The sequence below is a fragment of the Hyperoodon ampullatus genome, assembly GCF_949752795.1.
Source record: "Hyperoodon ampullatus genome assembly, chromosome: 6".
Taxonomy (NCBI): Eukaryota; Metazoa; Chordata; class Mammalia; order Artiodactyla; family Ziphiidae; genus Hyperoodon; species Hyperoodon ampullatus.
Window position 1 is genome coordinate 70,792,504 of NC_136919.1, and position 20,647 is coordinate 70,813,150.

A 20,647-nucleotide genomic window follows, 5' to 3' on the forward strand; every position below is an offset into this window, starting at 1 on the left:
TCATACACCATAGCTCGTGTATTCCTATGATGGTGTTGCCCAATAGGTTATAACTATATAAGAAAAATGAAACACACAGAAGAAGTCGAGTTGCTTGCCCAGGGACACACAGCCTTATATCTTACACACTAAGCAGACTACCTTGGAGAAGGCAGATGGGGAGGAAGGATCTCTCCCATTTGAAATGAGATAGGAAAGTACATTCCATTTGCTTCCTGCCACAGAAACCCTGGAAAGAAGGAAACAGCTCTGATGTGCTCAGATTTGGATTCCTGAAACTTGGCCTGAGTTGAGTCTTCCTCTCAGGTGCTGCCCTAGATCCCCCAGCCACAAGAGCATGTCCTACATAAAATGAGATTGCCTGTTTTATTATCTACTTCCTGGAGAGGGTTAACTGAGTCCCCAATGCCTGGCACATACCGCATATTCAATAAATATTTGCTGAATGTTTATTAAGTAGCAATATGACTTGGATGAATGGAGGTGAGGAAGTAGGATGCATTTTGTAAATACAGTGTTATTCATTCATTCAACAAACAATGAAAGCTTACAATGAGCAGGCATCAGGCTAGGTACCAAGGGACAGTACTAGGCACATTTTAATTGAGACATTCATAATATTACCTGGGATGACCAACTCAGCTGTACTGTTTTCCTCATGACCTAATCTCCGAAAAATGCAGTAGAAAATCTCGTTAGCTGTTGTGTTGATTCTTAGTGTGCTGGTCACATTGAAAAGCTTCTCCTCCCTCTTGGAACTGGTGATGGTGGTTTTGCCACTCAGGACTTGGTGGTCACTGCTTGTCCAGATGACTTCAGCCTCAGGGTAACCCTCAGCCTGACACGTTAGTTCATGTTCAGAGGTGACTGGATCCACAGAAATTGTTTGGTTGATTTTGCGGTATGGAGCTAGGTCATGAGCAAAAAGAAGGCATGGCTTTCACTTAGCACAGAAATAGACACGTGGCTTGGTCTTGCCTACCTTAGAAAGAACACCAATTCAGGCTGTTCTCAGAGAAATAAGCTTAATGTTCAGATGTTTCAGCAGTGGGGAATGCCTGGTAGTTCTGCCTCAACTCTTCCACTCATACTTGGGCCAAGTTTGGGCTTAAAGGAACAACTACCTTGCTATAAAAAACATATTGTTATTTTTATTGAGCTCAAAGTATTGATAAATGTATAGAATAATTAAAAGAGAATTGTCATCTTTAAACCAGTAGTCTTTCTATCTAAATATAAAATATGTTTGTCCATTTACTCGTCTTTATATGTTTCGCAGTAAAGTTTTACAGTTTTTACAAAGGGCCAAATTCTTAAATTTATTATCTCTTTGTTGATGTAAACCTGTCTTTATAAACATGAACATCTCCAGCTGTTCAGTACTGTTTTTCTTAGACTTTATTTAATAAACAGAAAATCTCATTTTGATGGGCCATTCACTTTTCCAATTTTAGGTAAATGATCAGAAATTAGGTATGAAAATAGTATCACGTCATTGTAAAAGTTGGTACGTGCTCCTGCATGGTAATTTTTAAAGTTTAAATGCATTTAAAAAATTTTACAATAGTTTTAGATTTACAGAAAAGTGCAAAGATAGTACAGAGTGCCCACATACCTCTCTCCCAGTTTCCCCTATTGTTACCATCTTACATTACCACTGTTCTTTCATCCTAACTAAGGGACCAACATTAGTACAGTACTATTAACTAAACTTTATACTTTGTTCCATTTCACTAGTTTTTCCTAATGTCCTTTTTCTGTTCTAGGATCTCATCTAGAATACCATATTATGATACTTACTTTTTAAACTTTTATGCTGGTTATTTTAATAAATCATTTAATTATACTGAAGGAAGAAACTTTGATTAAATTTTAGATCATAAGTTTGGGACCCTTTTAGGATTAAGTTACCAGATGTACTAAATATTCTAGTAGATTATTTAGTGCATTTACAATGCCTAAGATCTTTTTCATGTTTATTCATGACAAGTATGTTAACATGTTATTATTCTGTTGGCATAATTTTTATTTTACTCCTAATATTTTAGAGTAACCACTAATGGTCCACCTAGAGCCTTAATTCTCCATTCCTTTACTAAAGACACAACAATGGCTTTGTGATATGATATATTCACAGAGATTTAATACAATACAGCCAGGATCAAACAAAACTGAAATAATGATATTATGTTCAATGAAAACATTGGAAATCAACATAATTACAATTTCAAAACATATAAATAATGGTTCTCATGAGTACTTGAATCCTCAACCTTTATCTATTATATTTAAGCATTCTTTTAAAAAGGAATCCACTGATTATACCTCATGAAATAATATTACCATAACAGGTTCTAATTCATATAGCACATAGCTTGATTTTTGGACAATTAAAATTCCAAGCCTAAAATCAGAGTTAATAGTAAACTTTAAGGGTAAAATGTTTGCTTTTTTACCCTTTGATTATTATTTTTAATGGAATAAGAATAAAGGAGAATGTTGTTTCATGCCTGGGCATATGTATAAATGTACTGTACCTTTAAGGGCCCAACAAATTAGCAGATTCATTCTACTCACTGATTAAACATCCATTTCATTAGTCTCTCAAGTGGAGCACATGTATTTGGGTTTAAGAAGAAAATATTAGAACCTCCACTTGTATGTATTTTTATCATAATAATTAAGAAATAATCTAAGCTTAATAAGATTTACTGATTGACACTGGGCCTCACTTTGTCTTAAAGGAATAGGGGAGTTTTATAACACCTAAGGGAGGACAGTGACTTGTTTGGGATTATTATAGATATTCAGGTTCTCTCATATAATTTTTAAAAAAATATTTATTTATTTAGCTGTGTCAGGTCTTAGTTGTGGCATGCGGGATCTAGTTCCCTGACCAGGGATCGAACCTGGGCCCCCTGTGTTGGGAGTGCGGAGTCTTAGCCACTGGACCACAGGGAAGTCCCTCTCACCTAATTTTAACTAAACTAACCTGCTTACAAAATGAACAACTAATTAAAAGGTTTCCCACAAAGAAACTGAGGATTGAAGATATTACCAATAATTCAAGCAAAAACCGAAAGGAAATGGCAAGAGTGATACTTCTTACCATGACTTTATGAAGTAAAACAACAAGTACCTAATTGAATCCGACAAGGCATTGGTTAAAAAACCTTAGGATTGTCAAGACCATCCATTTTTGTTAATGATAAATTTCACCTAAGATATATTATGCCTTGAAATATTAGCTAATTATAGTGAAGCATCATAATTAGTAAGACATTGAAAATATTGTTTATTAAATTTTCATTTCATCTTTTTAAAATTTCTATTTTTGTACATTTATAGAATGTGCAATGTATTAGGTTGAACCATATGAAATTGGTGGTATTCAATGTCTTTTGCCTTTAAAAATGTCAATTTCTGGGGCTTCCCTGGTGGCGCAGTGGTTGAGAGTCCGCCTGCCGATGCAGGGGACACGGGTTCGTGCCTCGGTCTGGGAGGATCCCACATGCCGCGGAGCGGCTGGGCCCGTGAGCCATGGCCGCTGAGCCTGCGCGTCCGGAGCCTGTGCTCTGCAACGGGAGAGGCCACAACAGTGAGAGGCCCGCATAACGCCAAAAAAAAATAAATAAATAAATAAAAAATAAAAAAAATAAAAATGTCAATTTCTGATGATACAACATATATTAGCACAAGTATATTCTTTATAAACACACACATACATATATTAGTTTAACATGTTTTACTGATGGGGTAGGTAATCGAAAACATTTGCAGACTCCTGGTTTACTAGATCTATAGTACACATGTTCTAATGCAACTATTACATCCAGACAACGAAAAGCTAACAGTAGTTTTGAAGTCACTATGCAACTCAGGGCTTCCCCGGTGGCGCAGTGGTTGAGAGTCCGCCTGCCGATGCAGGGGACACGGGTTCGTGCCCCGGTCCAGGAAGATCCCACATGCCATGGAGCGGCTGGGCCCGTGAGCCATGGCCGCTGAGCTTTCGCGTCCGGAGCCTGTGCTCCGCAACGGGAGAGGCCACAACAGTGAGAGGCCCGCGTACCCCCCAAAAAAAAAAAAAAAAAAAAAAAAAAAAATATATATATATATATATATATATACACACACACAACTCAATACACACTTTGGAGGTACAAATACAGGAAATAAACCTGGTTGTTAAGGGCACAGACTTCAGAGCCAGATTGCTTGAGTTTAGAACCTGGTTTCATCACTTAATAGTTTAATGAACTTGGCAAATTACTTAATTTCTTTGGAGCTCAGTTTGCTCATCCATGAAATGAGAAGAATAACACCACATATCACTGACTCTTAAGATGTCACCTACTGAAAGACACACTCAGATTTCAGAGACAGTAAAAATCTTAGACATGATAAAGCTCCTACTCCATAGAGTCGTTTGAGGATTAAATGAGATAATATAGGCAAAGTGCTTAGGATAGGGCCTGGCACATAAGTACTATATAAGTGTTAATTACTACTGCTTTTACTGCTAGAGCTGCTCTTCCTCTTCTTACTACTACCAAAGTGCACTCATGTGGTATTCTTTAGAAAGTATTGACAGTTCCTGATGAACAGCCTTGGAAATAAATTTTCATATATCCAAACCTGTTCATGTTTCAAATTTTTTAGGCTTATCCTATTTGAGGAAATATGCCATTCACTCATTCGTTCAACATATATATTTTTGTGGGGTCTTATCACACTACTACTCTTATATGCCAAGTCCTAGGGATACAGTAATAAATAAAACAGATGAAATCTCTGCCTTTGTGGACTATATATTCTAGAAGAAGGAGAGAGATAATAAACAAAATATGTAGGTACATTTATATGATATGTTACATGATATATTAGATGGGGATTTAATAATGCTACAGGGAAAACTTAAACAGGGTTGGTTGGTGAATTTGGAGGAGAGATGGAATGATAGCAGTTAATCCTTGGTCCATATGAACAAATTAGCTTTATCAGGATAACTATACATACTTTGTTCTTTCAGTGCCTCATCCCATTTAAGTTCTTGAAAGTAGAAATGGGCACTTCATTTTCCCTGCTATTAGATTCAGTGTTTAAGGAAAAATAACACTTTCAACTGAAAGTCAGATGCGTGAGAGTCTGGTATTTAAACAAACATGAAAGGTGCAATAACACCAAAGTGATAACAATTGAGTTAATCTAAAACTAAACTCTTCCAAATTTCAGTTTTGAAATGCTTCACCTTTAAAATCCCATGGTGAGTAAACTCCCTATGGGGAAGCTGTGTTACCACATGTTTGCAGTGATGGGAAGCGAAGCCCGACAGCGTTACTGTGAAATCGTTTGCATATGGAGGTGACTCAGGAGTTCTACTTCCCTGGGTTGTAAAGCTCATGCAAGCTGGCCACCACACTTCTTTGGTGACACTGCCTCAGTGCAATTGAAGCTTGGTAGCTGACTTGCTTTCAGTGCAGCTCAACTTGACCTCCAAGGCCACTATGTGCAAATGACAACTAGATGGACTGGGACTAGGATGCCAAATTAGTAATTTATAGTACAAAATGGAATGGTCAAACAAATCACATCCTCAAATCTGGTTGGTCATCTGCTTTCCTCCACCAAGGACCCCTCCTTGGAAAAACCATCAGTGCCAAAAGATTTCCCATTGTGTCAAACCACAGCAAAGGAAATCACAAATCCACAAGGGACATTACAGAGCCCAGATAACCTGGAAGAACACCCTTCTTCACTACAGGGACAGCTTTTCCACTCTCTGCATACTCCCTACAGACTGATGAGAGACTTCTTCTGGAAGCAGAGACATATATTCTATACTTCCTTCTAACCGACTGCCAGGCTTATGCTCTTCCTCCCCACCCTAGATCCAGCAATGCTGGCTGTTCATGGAGCTAAGTCTTGATAATTTCTTTAATGCCTTGAAACATAGTATGCCTGATATTTGCTGATGGACTGAAGAAAAGTTAAAAATCCCAACTTGGGATCCCATCAGCTTGCTTTCATGAATATCTGTTATGGAGAAGCATATGGTAAGATACAATTAAATTAAATCTACCTCACAAGACAAGTGACATTTTGACAACAGTAGCATTAACTGAGCCAGAATCAGAGACCCAGCAATGTACCATAAAACAGATGCATTTCTCCTAATTCCTATATAATTTTGATTTTGACTTTATAATGATTAGTTACCCCTTTATGATAAGTGTAAACTTTTTTCTATTTATATTCCTGACATTCAGATTGATGGTACTTAGGTCAGGAATAGAAACACCAAGGGATGATGATTTAATTCTAGTCACATATTAAAAGGTCACCATGTAAACAAAAGAAGCAAGCAGATAATCTCAAAACTATGACTAGAGATGGCAGATTTCAGCTTAATATCAGAAAGTAATTACAATAGGCTATAGAAGGGAGGTCCAAATGACAGGGGTATCATTGAAGGAAGTATGTGAGTAGAGATCCTTTCGGGGGATTTCTGTTCTTTGGGTGTTTGGATTAGCTGCTCTTGCCTGGGATCCTTTCAGCTCTCAATTTTATGAATCTTAACAGTGAAAGCAGAGGTGGTCAGCTAAGGTGTTTTCCTTTACTGAGCTAGAAGCAACCCAAAACTTTGAACCCAGGTGACCTGATGTCATATTTATAGGTCAGTACCCAGGAATTTGACACAGTTCCTCTTCAACACTCCAAGATAAAAATGGTACACATTTTTAAGATGAATGTATGCCTAGTGAGCATAGTTTATACTGTCTCTGAGGAAGAATAGTTTATTCAATACTTGACATGATTACTTTTTGCCTTCATAGATTGACTTCAAGTCTTTTTGAATGTGAACCTTACAATGGGGTTTGTCTTTAATATATTTATTTGGATTTGACGTAGAGAGGTTCAAAGAAAAAATGCTGGCAGACCTCATAAAATTAAGAAATAGGTATTGAATTTAAAAATTCTTGGAGGGACACACAAATAGTGACTATTATCCTTGCATGCCATGGAAGATAGTGGTGAAGGGAGGAGAGACACTTTTGTGGTTCATTTATTCTCTTCCACAGTATCCGAATTATTTGCAAGAATATATATATATATATAACTTTTATAATAATAAAAAAGTGAAGATTAGGAATTTATTTTTAGGAAAACTGAACGTGTTGTGAAACATGACTGCCACATTTGGCTCTGGATCTCCAGGGACTATCAAATAGGAAGTGCTCAAGCAATGCTCATTGGATGAGTATGTGAATGAATGAATGAACAGACGGCTGCTGTGGAAAGTGAGGCTGGACTTCCAAGACTGAAAAGTTCTCAACACTGAGACATGGTTTTAATAAAGGCTGTGTCTATCTATAATAGATCTTACCATTGACTTTCAAAGTAATCCGCTTGTAGTCAGCACCGCCATAGCTGATCAAGCAGCAGTAAATCCCTGCATCCTGCAATTTCACATCTGTTATCTGAAGTGCGGCCTTTCCCAAGGAGAGCTGGTTCTTCAACAGCAGGGCCCTCTGGTTGTAGCTACTGTGCTGAACATTCAGGTCTTCCTCCCCATTCACAAACTGAATAATTTTCTTATCCTCCATTTCCCAGTAAACAACTAATGCCAACAGGTTTAATTGCTTGTCTACTGGAAATCTGCATTCCAATGTCACATTGCTGCCATACTCTACCACATACAGGTCCTTGGGAACTGTGATAGTAAATGCTGAAAAGAAAGATGACCAATCTTTAGAAGACGGAAAATTCCTCAAAAAATTTATAGAATGAGTGCAGGGTTTATAAAAGCTTTATATGCTCACTTATGTGATAATTACATTTAAGGACTTACTTCCCTGAAATACATATTTTATCCAGTGAGCTTGAGACATGTTTTAGGATGTATATCTCATTCCTGAGTTAAAATAATAAGATTAGCTAAACAAGTTGTAGTCCCAAAATTCATAAACATACACTACTGTAGAAATATTATATGGTAATGGGGTACTTATAACCAGGGATACTTTGTTTCATGTGGACATCCCCAGAATGTCCTTTGACTCGACACTCATTGCCTTTTGCATGGTCTAAATCATAGATTCCAATAGTCCTCTCTACATACTGCCCGAAACTCTTAATCAGTTGTCTGGCCAGAGGTAGATGAGTACAGAGATTTAGGGAGGGTCTCAGGCTGATGCCAGTACTGTGTTACCCTGACACTGCATGTACACTGTAATTCTTCCTTAGAATATACTCACTGGGACAAGCAGGTCATAGAGCAAGGTGGATAGAATGATCCTGCCCTTGTTTAAAACAAGCATATAAAAGTATACACATAGGCCATTTCCTCAGATATTTTAAGTAATTACCCTTGGGAAATGGATAATGGATAATGAGTAATGGATAAATGGATATGGGTTAATTTTGTTTCTTTAGATGTGTCCATACTCCCTATATCTTTGTCCAGTGAAATAGGTTTATGAAATATGTTTATGAATTATAATGAAGGAAAAATAGAATGTCTTCTCTACAAAAATTATACCTATTTTATTATTTCAGTTTTTATCTTACAGTTAAAATATTTAAGTTATAGAACCTAATGAAAGGATTTGGTGTCTTACCTTTCAGCAAACAACAGTAAGCCATGAATGTAAAGATACTATATATCCTCATCTTTCTGGAATGACCTAATTATGGAAAACACAAAAAGAAAACTGCTTTACTCAATAATTGAATACCCAGACATTATGGGACTTGGCAGTTTTAATTGAAATTGTCTTTTGATAACCAGACAATGACTGATTTGTAAGTGCTGAAATAGAGCAGGGAATTTAGAAGTTCAATACCTTCACTTAATATCCCACAGCCACATAAAGCTAAATGAAAAAAAAAAGGTACTACGATGAGAATTCTAATTATAAGGCCTGGAAAAAAACTTCTACACTCAAAAGAAACCAAGAAGAAAATACTGCACCAAAATCCTCTCAAATACTTCTTGTTTTTTTCCTGCAGTGTAACATATCTAGAAATCCAAGCCTGCCCTATACAAAATTTCAAAGGAAGGAGAATCTGACTTCCATTATCTCCCACCTTTCAATGCCTTTTCCCCCCTAGCAGCTGAATACTTTCATCCTACCCTTTAACTATTCAAGCCTTCCACATTATTATCCCAACCACGCCAGTTCTCCCCCAGGTTCCATCCTTCTAAAATCTCCTCTTTCGTCCTTTGCTTATCCCAAATTATAAATTCCATTCCCTCAATAAACTGATTCCACTAGTAGTAGGGGGAGTGAGAAGGAGAAACAGTTAGATTCAACCACATCACATTAAGATGTGACTCACTCACAGCCCTCTTTCAGGGGTATCTGCCTAGATTCTACACTTCATTGTGTCATCCTGCTTGAAATTCTACCAATTCTTTGATTCAGCAAACATTGATTGAGTAGTTTTTCTGTGCCAGGCACTAATTTAGGCATTAGGGATACAGCAGTGAACAGGAAAGAAAAGTCACTCTCCTCTAGGAGCATATATTCCAGTAGATGAGTAAATAGAGAAGATCTGTTCTATAGTTCAGCAAATCTGTTTATTTATTAATGTATTTTCTCTCTCATGTAATACATATATTTACATTTTAAGAAGAAAGCCAGTTTTCTGCCTTAGGGTCTCTTCGACCTTTGTACACATACAAAAACTCACAACTGATCAATTAATCAATGTTACACATATGTAAGGCAGAAGATTTATGTCATGTATATATAAATAGCTCCTAAAAATCAATAAGAAAAGTACACACAACCCAACAGGAAAATGAGCCAAAGGTTCTAATATACAGTTCAGAGAATAAGAAATACAAATGATATCTAAACATAGGAAACGATGCTCAATTTTACCAATAAAGAAAAAATAATAGTTTAAGACATGAGACACCATTTTTCACTTATTAGCTTGATCAAAATTATAAGGTTTCCTAATATTTAGCATTTCTGAGGATATGAACAAATGGGTTTCCTTACCCACTAATGGTAGGAATGTGAAGTTGTATAACCTTTTTTGGAAGGGCAATTTGGTAATCTCCATTAAAATCTTAAAGGTATATGTCATATTAGCTTTCACTTCCTCTCTGAGAAATATATCTTACAAAAACAAAAACACATGCATGTAACAATAGATGCCAAAGGATTAGCATTGCTAATACCAGCCCCAAACTGGGAATACCCTAGATAGCCTAAATGGTTAAATAAATTTTGGTATGTCCATCTAATGTAATACCATTAAGGAAAGAATACATGTAGATGTATTGACTTTGTAAAGATGTAGAAAGTAAGTTGCAGAACAGTATATGTAGCAGAAATCCACTTTTGTTTAAAAAAGAAATAATCCGTGTGTGTATATTTAGACATGGAAATTTACAGAAAAATCCATACCAAGATGCTCACAGTGATTATATCTAGGAACAAAATTAAAGGAAGAATAGTCAGGTATTTATCTCTTTATGATTTTCAAAAGGAAAAAAGGATGGGAGAAAAAGAAGAAAAGGGAGATGAGATTGTGAATGACTTCTTTGGTATTTTCCTGTGTCCAGATTTTCAAACCAATGAATATGTTTTACTTTTATTAGAAAATAATAAAAACAAAATTTAATGAACCATTTCATCTTGCCAAGCTGCAGAGAGTTTGGCAGACAGAGTAGTATAATGGAAAGAACCCCAGAACCCCAAACATCAGAGTTGAGGTAGAATAATGGCATGTGTTTATTTTTCTGTTTTTCTTCATTATTAAAATAATATTACTACAATATGGCAAATAAGAAAAGAAGGGGAAAGTCACCCACTATTCCATCACTTAACCCAGGGAGTATTTGGTAATGCCTGGAAACATCTTTAGTTGTCAAAATGGGGTGGAGAGAGGGTTGCTACTATCTAGTGAGTAGAGGCCAGGGATGCTGCTAAACCTCCTACAATGCACAGGACGGCCCCCACAGCAAAGAACTATCTGTCCCAAAATGTCAACAGTGCCAAGGCTGAGAAACCTTGCAACCACTGTGAGCATTTCAGTATACATTTTTGTTCCAGTCTTTTCCCCGTGAAGCTTTTAAGAACAATTATACACATAACACCCATTTTTTCATTTAATATTTTGAGAAATAACTTCCATTTTACTGCATGATATTTATAAGTATCTTGTTTAGTGGTCCCGTAATGTTTAGTTTCCCTGTTGTTAGGTAAGGATTGTTTCCAGTTTTAAAAATATAAGTATTTGTGTATTCAGCAAATATTTGTTAAGTGTCTACTGTGTACCAGGTCCCAGGCTAGACCCTGAGGACAGATTTTCCTCAAGCAGAACTGTTGATCAAGGACAAAGAACATTTTCCTGGTTCTTGATACATGTGGATAATTGGTGCCAGTTACATTGGGTCTTCACCTAGCACTTGGTTTTGTTTAAAATATATATTTTTTCTAATTTAATTACAAAGTACAACTTGAAGTTTGTTGATTTTTTAGTTCTTTTGTGAATTATCTGATCATTTTTTGGCCTGTTTATCTTACTGGTTTCTTATCAACCTGTATGAATCCTTCATGTTCATATAGATATACACATACAAAAACGGTAAAATAAAACAAACCATCATCATCCTCTTGCTAGTGTTAGGTGCATAATTCTTATTTCACTCCTTTCTGTCTGCCCTATACATGGGAAACAGGAATGACAGCCAGAACTGTGAGAACACAAAGGTTGCTGAAATGAGGCTGCAGCAGCTATCTGCCTATCCTTTACTTGGGCCAGAGTTGATTATACCACAATTATAAAATACTAATGTGATATAATAAACACAAATACATTTATCGGGCAGAAGAAAACTTAAGATGCCCTAACTCCAAGCAAAGAACTACTGAATAAAACAGAGGGGCATTAAATCCACTCATGGATTTCAACTAACTTTTCCAATGTTTATGGCATACCCTGGTGGAGTTCCTATCCTTTAATGAATTTAGTTGAAAATTTTAGAAGTAATAAAAGTTTACTGGAAGGTGATGGATTAGATCTGATATTTACCTAATTCCTCATTATACCTCCTCTTCCAAGGCTCCACTCCCTTGGAGTGCAGTTGTTGTTAGTGGAGGCAAGATAGGTAGATAGATAGATAGATAGATAGGGACCATGTAAATAGACATGGTCTTTGACCTCTATACTCCACATTAGGGCAGTTGGTCTGAGAACACTGACATCTTCTTCAGGGAAGAAACTCTGACAGTATATCTGAATTCCCAGACAAGAACTGAGACATTCAAAGAGCAAGGAAAACGTGAACTAGGGAAGAAGCGATGGTTCATTCAGGATGGGGAAGCAGGTTTGTCCCCGGGGGAACCCGGTGTAACACTATGGAGCTGATTCTACTTCTCTAGCTTGCTAAGGTAGGATGGGTAGGACGAAAAGACAGGGAAAAGAACTCAAGCTTTTTCTCAAAAGTATAAGCAAGGAGTGTCTTGATACCTGTTAGTTCAGGGTTTCCTTTGATTGTTACCTGATGTATATGTACTATGATTTGATTTTTAAAAATTCCTGGAGTTTGAAAATGTGTCTCCAAGTAAGCTGAAAACCTACCCGATTAACAGATCGAGTTGATCTATTAAAACTCTATGAAATACAAAACTCTATTTAACTCGACTAAACCCTGTGTCCATTCTCCTTCCCCTCAGTCACACTGAGATATTCTTGTACATTTCCCAGCTGTGGTTCAATTCCCAATAGTATTTCTGTGGCTTCCTTTAAGACCACACTCTAACTATTGTCCTGTAACCTCTGCCTACTCTACCTCACTGAAAAAAAGGTAATTTTTTCTTTAGAGTATCACAGTTCTTAAAAACTGCTGGGCAACTGTCAATGTGAACTGGTACAACCTTTCTGGAAGGCAATTTTCAATTTGTATCAAAAGGTTGTTAAAACATTCAGACTTTGATTAAGTAGTTATACTTGTAAGAGTTAATCTGAAAGAAATAATCAGCAATGTCCCAGATATTTATATGCAATGATGTTCAGTGAATGGCTAAAATAGTGAACCACTGTAAATAATCTTTATGTCCAGCATGGGGGATTAATTTTGTTTGGTTATCCAGCACCATGGAATGTAGCCATTAAAAAAAATCACATTTTTAGAAAGCAATTTAATCCATAGAAAATCAGCCACATTAGGTGCACAAAACAAGGTGGAACAATGATACATGAAGACTCCCTGTGTTGTAAGACAAACCCAGACTGAACTTTGACATAGGCTAAGCTCAATGTGGCTAAGAAATGTTTAACATTTTTTTCCTTAGGCTCCTCTCTTCCGCCTTCAGGACTCCTTTAGTCCTCAAAGCGGATAGAGCAAAGAACTCGGGCTCGGGTATCCTGGCTCTTACAGCAGGAAGGGACCTTAAGAGATGCTGCAGGTGTGATGACTTACCCAGATCAGACTGCTAGTGAGCAGCTAAAGGTGGACTAGGACCCAGGTGTCCCGACCTCCAACCCAGGAATTTCCCTCTAGACCCGGTTACCCACCTCAGGACCACATTCGTGAACGCGCAGGAACATATATGTACTTACAAGATAAGCAAAACTGAATCCCCCTAGTTAAAGGCTAAACTTGTTACTTGTTCTTATTAACCTTAATCGGCTCTACTGCACCCAAACCATCACGCTTTCCCTTTCCCTTCTCCGCTCTCCATCCCAAAGAAAGGGTCTGTTGACGTTCCGTTTTAAAGTGCCCAGCGAGATGGCCAAAGATGCTGGCCAGTGAGCGAGAATGCTCCCTACCTGCGGGCGGGAGACTCTCGGCTGGCGGGGAGGCTTCGGCACTGCACCCGGGACTGCGAGGACCACCCGCGGCGGCCCGCAGCTAAAGAGCTATAGCGTGGATGAGTTCTCCGCCCACCCCTGCCAGACAGACCCGCCCCCGGGTCAGCACCCCACGCCCCCGACTGGATTTTCTTACGCTGCCGCTAAACTTGTAATCTGGAAAACAAGCGGATTTTTCATTTTTGGAATAAAAAGTTAGATAAGTGAAACCAAAAGTGAAACTTAAGTCCGGCTTCCCGTAAATCAGCTTTTCAAAAGAAAAGCTTCAAAGATGAAAACAAATCAATATCTGATGTTTTAAACAATGTTTAAAAACAAACCAACGTCCGAAATCATCGCAAAGATTTCAGACGTTGGTTTTACCTTCAGAATTCACACTCTAAATTCTGCCATGAGGTTTCCCCTCTTTCTGATAAAAGCTTTTACAAGATGACGGATCATCCTGATAACTTGCTATAAATCTACAACATATAGAAAGTAAAACGACAGGCCCATATGGCTTTGGTTTTTATTCTAGAAAGTAGGTGTGTGTGATAGGAAATATATTTTTAAAACGTGGACTTTGTCACTTCCTCAAAGTTCCTCGACATAGTGAAACTATCATTGCTTTGTCATTAAAATAACTTCCCATCAGGACTTAAACCTTTTAAGAATGCTCTGGATCCCTGCTATCCTGCCGTCCTTGAGATCCACGTTGGGGTAGCACAGGTGAGGGTTAAGAAAATCCTCTGGTAACTCCGGATCAATGGTGGAGCCCAAGCTGAAACCACGTGACTCATACTGAGGCGGCGGCAGAATTGCGTCAAGCATTCCCCACTTCGGAACTTCTAAGTGCGGCTCTCTTGCTCTTTCGTTCTCTCGCTCTCTAGCGCAGTCTCACTCTCGCTCTCTTCTTTCTTTTTAATTTTAAATTGATATATTGGACTCTTCATTGTTTGCTTTTCCTGTTTATTTATCTCAACTGCAATTCAAATTACTGCATAATGAATTAATTTTGAGCTGTCCGTTGTCTTGGATACGGCATTTGCTTCCAAAGTAAGAATTTTCACATTCTTAGAATATCACATATTTTTATTTTTTAACTTGGAAAAATACAGAAGATGATACTGCCTTTACAATCTGGTGGGGAGTGTGAAATTCTCTTTAGCCTCAATAAAATTGTAATAGACTTGGAGATCAGCTCAAATCTCTTTTTGAGGCCACATGGTGAAATAGAGCCGCGTTTTCTCAACTTTATTCCCTGTGATATTTTCTATTTAACCAGTTCTATGTTTCTAAAAATGACACTCAAGACCCAGGACATAGATTTCAAGACCTGCTAGTGGGGTCATGACCATCACGTGGGTAAAAGCTGGCTCTAGAGCCACCTACCACTAACTAGCTGAGTTTTCCTGAGCAAATAATTTACTGAGTAGGCAGGAATAAGTGATATCCTCTTAGATGGCCTCTATGATACATGAATAATTTTTAAAATTGGGGGCAGTGGGGGGGATGTTTAGTTGCTTATTTGTTTTACCAAAGCAATGTTCAAGGTCTACATAATGATCAGCAGGCAAGGCAGGAGGTGAATGGAATTTGCCTTTCTCTGAAGTTGTTGATGGTAATGGAAGGTATTTACTCAGCTTTCTCCTCAGTGATTTACATATTACTAATCTGATGATTTGTGATTTTGTTCATCTCACCCACCTGTTTCCATTCATTTTCCTATACTGTTTATCAAGTTTCTTAATGAAGCCATTCATTTTCCTATGCTGTTTATCAAGTTTCTTAATGAAGTTTTTATATCATCTGGAGATAGAAAAACAGGGTGTGTTTAGAAAAAAAGAGATTTTATCACTTCAAAAAAGTATATGAAAATCTAACAGCCAGGGGGGCATCAGTCCCAAAACCTTGTTCGTGTTTTGTGATTTGGGTGAAGTGGATGGAGGAGTGCTGAGATACGAGACGAGCAGTGGGAAGCCAGAGCTATAGAACTAGGCACCTGATCATCTCCAGTATCGCCATGTCCCATTCACACCCCTCTTAATCTGTTCATTTTTAGAGGTTAAAAACTCATCATTGCTGATGTGCTATTTCTCAGAGTGTTTCTGAGGGTCACTTGCATCACAGTTGACTTGGGATAGGTGTTTAAATACAGATTCCCGGTCTCTGCCACAGACCTGTTAAATCCAATTCTCCTGGGGGTGGTCCTGGGAGTCTACATTTCGACACCATCCCCACATGAGTCATGTGCACACTGAAGTTTTTAAATTTGATGATATAATGTTCAAGGGAAAAAACTGAACGAAGAGTTCTTTGCAAGTACAGTTATAACTCTCCTTCCTCCATCTAATTTGGTTAATTGGTATCAACACCATTCTTCACTCTATCTCTGCCTGTTCTACTTTCACTTTTGCCCCTAAAACAAGAGAGATGATCTTTGTTTGTCCTGACCTTAGAGAGAGAGATTCCAGGCTCTTACAAGTGGGTCTGAAGTTAAACTAGCAATTTCCTGGTGAAGGAGCAATTTCCAGTAAACTTTCTTGATCATCAAGAACAGGACATAATAAAAATACTTAAACAAACAAAAAAATATTAACAAACTACTTTGTTTTCATTGAATATGTAGAAATGCATTTTATTATTATATATAAAGAGAACATCCAGATTTCCCCCCATGTTCTATTTTTGATTGTGTAGGGTGGTAAACCACTGCCATATGTTATGCCCATTTCTCTCTCTCTGTCCCCATCCACCAACTCTCACCTTCTGTTGCCTCCACCTTTGCCATCCACCCCCATAGATTGGTGCCAAACAGATTTCATGGAGCAGAACACTTTGCTCTGGTTATACAATACAACTGTTTAAAATACAGGAGCAATTAACATGTGTGGATGGCCAAGGGGTAGCAGCTTTCATCACTTGACACCCATGCTCAGATGCTTCTCTTACTTAACAAGGACTGTATTTGTCTTTTACTTCCTGTCCTGAGCTGGAGGAGAGCTGGTCAGGTGAAGAGCTCTTGGCTACACAGGGCAGCTCTTGGCTACAAAGGGCAGCTCCCACACTGTGGGTTCTTTAAAACAAAGATGAGGACTCCAACAATGTCCCTTGTCCTCAAGGAATTCACAAACCCAGCCATAGATAATTATGACCCAGGTAAATGCAGTGGGAAGGTGGGAACACTCTATGGTAAATATTTATTTCCAAGGAATCTCAATAAATGAACTGAAGGCTGCTAAAAATAGAATTTACAATTGGGAGATACCCTTTCAGAGAATACTGGGAAATATTTTATAGATTTAATATCTTAGAACTAAGTAACCTAAGTGAATGTTGTACAAATGAAACAGTCCCCTTGTGAGTCATTTTACTTGGTTCGAGAACATGATTTAGTTCAAACGTGTCTGTAGAATTGCCTCCAGGAGTATTATTTTATACTCATTCTTGGTTTTAAACTAAGAACAATATGACTTCTAAGACTCTAAAAGTCTTCAGAATCTCTACTTGAAAGGGAAAAACTGATTTTTGTTTTCTGGTATAAGTAGTTATTCAAAGGCCAATTATAGTCACATCCAGGTTACTGGATCTAGAACCTAATTAATCTGCCATTCATGATAATAGATTCATCATAAAAGAATGAGATGTAGTTTTTTCTTTTCCCCACCCTATCCTGAAAGGACAGCAAGGCCTTTCTGTTTCTGGAGAGAGACAGAGAGGGAGGGAGAGGGAAAGGGGGAGGGAGAGAGAGAGAGAGAGAGAGAGAGAAAGAGAGAGATTCCAAACATAAACTAATAAACATAAATTTCAGATGCTGGAGAGTCCTATTAGAAACAAAAAAAAGAAAGAAAACGAGGTGGGACAATATGATAGAATACCTAGATGTGAGGCTCCTTTAGTGTAGTGGCCAGGGAAGTCTTCTCTAAGAGACGATATTTGAGAAACGAATTATGAAGACAAACATGAAATGATTTGCAGGAAGAACATTCCTGGTAGAGGGGTCAACAGATGCAAAAACCAAGGCTTTTGCAACAGATGCAAAAACTTGGCAAGTTTTAGGGATGGAACAAATGTCATTGTGGCTGGAGTACAGAGTGAAAGGAGGGGTGGTAATCAGATCAGATCATGGTTTTGAGGACCAAGGGAAGAGGGCTGGATTCTAATTGCAATGGAAAGCCGCTGGATAATTTAAAGCAGTAGGGTTACCTGATTGGTGTTCCAAAAACATCACTCTAGCTGTGGTCTGAAGCATGGAGTACAGAGGGGCTAGTATGGAAGCTGGGAGTCCTTTAGGAGCTATTGCTGTAGAGTACATTCAAAATATAATTTGGAAGCAGAACTAATAGAACTTGTTGAGGGATATTAGTAGTAATAGAGAAAAGGGAATCAAGGATGATAGATATGATGTAATACGCTGTTTCAGGGTAGGATACTATAGCCAGAATTACAGGCTTTCACAATATTTGTGAGCTCTTTAAGGAAGTCTAAAAATGAAACACAAACTCTCCCATTAAATTATCACTGGAAACTGGTTGTAACCCATCAAGAGACTCATAACTTATTAAGGAGAAATTATTGATACAATCCTTTGTAGAAATGGAAAGTTGGTGGCAGTATGCTGCAAGTGGTCCAAGGCCTTGGTCCTGCTCATGGGATTTAATCAGGGCACAACATGACTGGTCTAGGTCATTTGCTATCATAAGCTGAAGAAATTCACTGGGAACACTGTGCCAGAGATAAGAGGAAAAGGCTCTGAGTTATGGTTAGAGCATTCCTTTGACAACTATGCAGAGGAGAAGCCTTAGAGGCTGAGAAATGCCATCAGCTAAGGCAATAGCATTAAGGTGTGTGTTTGTGTGTACTCTAGGCATGAACTGGTTTACTCCTTACAGAATATGGCAGAGTGGAGAGTAAGGGGAAAGCATAGGTTTCATTCGCGCTTGTGCATGAACAAGCCAAGTAGAAACATGAATTATAGACTAGAGTAATAGACATTTTACAACCCCAAGCAAAGGCCCCCGATCTCTTGCTAATTTTGTGTTAATCAGAGCTGACATAGCAAAAGAGACCATAGCAGCATTTTAAGAGTAAGATAGGATAGTGACACTCTGACCTCAAACACTGAGGTAGACTTGGAAAGTCAGAAGCAACATAGGCATACTTCTACCTCTTCAAGTCCAACTCTCTCAAGGCAAGGCCCCAGGGGGTGAAGATAAGCAGTTTCCCCCACCCAGTGAGGCCTGGCCTAGGTGTGAATTGGACAAGGTGGTTCTAGTTTGCAGCTGATATACAGTAGGGTTGATATCGAGAAAATCATTGGGTATCCATTATTCTGTATGTCACAGACTCCAACAGTTATGAAGATAACCCTCATTTGCTTGGTTTTGATAAAGGGGATAATTAATGCCTGCTGTAACCACAAAAAAATTAACCCAGTGAACTCATCATTTTTCATGTGTTCTTGGAGATCCTAAGAGGAAGATGGGGAGTTGGCATGGGGAAGAATAAAGTCTAACATTGACATGCTTGTTCCAAGGTTTGCTTGGAAGAATTTTAATGGACACTGTCAGGCCAAGCTTTGCAGCACTTCCAGAGATTCTTGCCCCAGAAGGAAGAGAAAAAGAATGAAGAATGAACTCTGGGTATGGTTTTTTGATGTCCCTGGATGGCCCAAACAGATGTTGTGTCCCTCTTGTGAAGAGCTGCAAAAGAGAGAATATATAATAAGGTAGATAATTTTATTAATCAGAGCTCAGGGACTGTTTTCAACTTAAATTGAAATGCTACCTGGGATTCCAGGTAGGAGACCAGGCTGAATTTCTCAGAGGTGCAGGAGGCTGAGAGTCACTGGCTAGGAACAGGGTTATGTGAGTGGCATGGTCTGTAGGTGAAGGAGCTTATCAGGGGTTTAGTCTAGTGATATGGAAGCCTCATGGTTGAGAAGAAGGAAAAATATAAGCAGCTACTGTAAGTGGAAAAAATATTTGGAAAGAGAAATATCTAGAGAAGATTTTAGGTGTTTCCTGTTAAATATGCTGTGCAGATCATTTGCAGGGACTGCTTAAGAAAGCTTATGTATTATTCTTAAGTGCTTCAGCTGTCAGTTGATGTTTTCTTAGATTGCTATTATATGCTTGGACTGAACCATGTGAAGCTTCAGTTTTATTCAGGTTACACTCTGAAATATAATCGCCCACTGCTCAAAAAAGCTTTCCTTGACTTGGCTACCTCCTTAAATTACTATCATCTCTGATTACTCCATTTCAATGGCAAACCTCAACAAACTATATCATCACTTTTTCAACTATCAAGTTAACAAAACAAAATGCAATAATTATAATAAAGATTATAAATATAGCATTTTTATAAAATATATAGCATTTTTTGTCAGACACCGTGTCTTGATGATTTACCTACATTAGCTAGTCTACATTTTACAACAATCCTATGAAGAAGATACTATTATCACCCCTATTTTATTTTTTAATTAATTAATTAATGGCTGCATTGGGTCTTCATTGCTGCATGTGGGTTTTCTCTAGTTGCGGCGAGGGGGGCTACTCTTCATTGCTGTGTGTGGGCTTCTCATTGCGGTGGCTTCTTTTGTTGAGGAGCACGGGCTCTAGGCACATGGGCTTCAGTAATTCTGGCGTGTGAGCCCAGTAGTTGTGGCTCGTGGGCTCTAGAGTGCAGGCTCAGTAGTTGTGGTGCTTGGGCTTCGTTGCCCCAAGGCATGTGGGATCTTCCCAGACCAGGGATCAAACCCGTGTCCCCTGCATTGGCAGGAGGATTCTTAACCACTGCACCACCAGGGAAGTCCCTATCACCCCTATTT

At 38.2% G+C, this 20,647-nt stretch overlaps 1 protein-coding gene across 1 annotated transcript; it reads right to left on the reverse strand.

Annotated features, from left to right (window-relative positions):
* Positions 1-568: 568 nt before the first annotated feature.
* On the reverse strand, positions 569-13,881 carry CD274 (CD274 molecule; the record flags this gene model as incomplete). The annotated part of the gene is made up of 4 exons (XM_079707010.1): positions 13,792-13,881; positions 8,619-8,684; positions 7,385-7,726; positions 569-909 (listed from the first exon to the last, which is right to left on the reverse strand). The coding sequence occupies exons 2-4, from the start codon at positions 8,668-8,670 to the stop codon at positions 569-571; spliced, it is 735 nt and encodes a 244-aa protein (XP_079563136.1). The 5' UTR covers positions 8,671-8,684; positions 13,792-13,881.
* Positions 13,882-20,647: the final 6,766 nt, after the last annotated feature.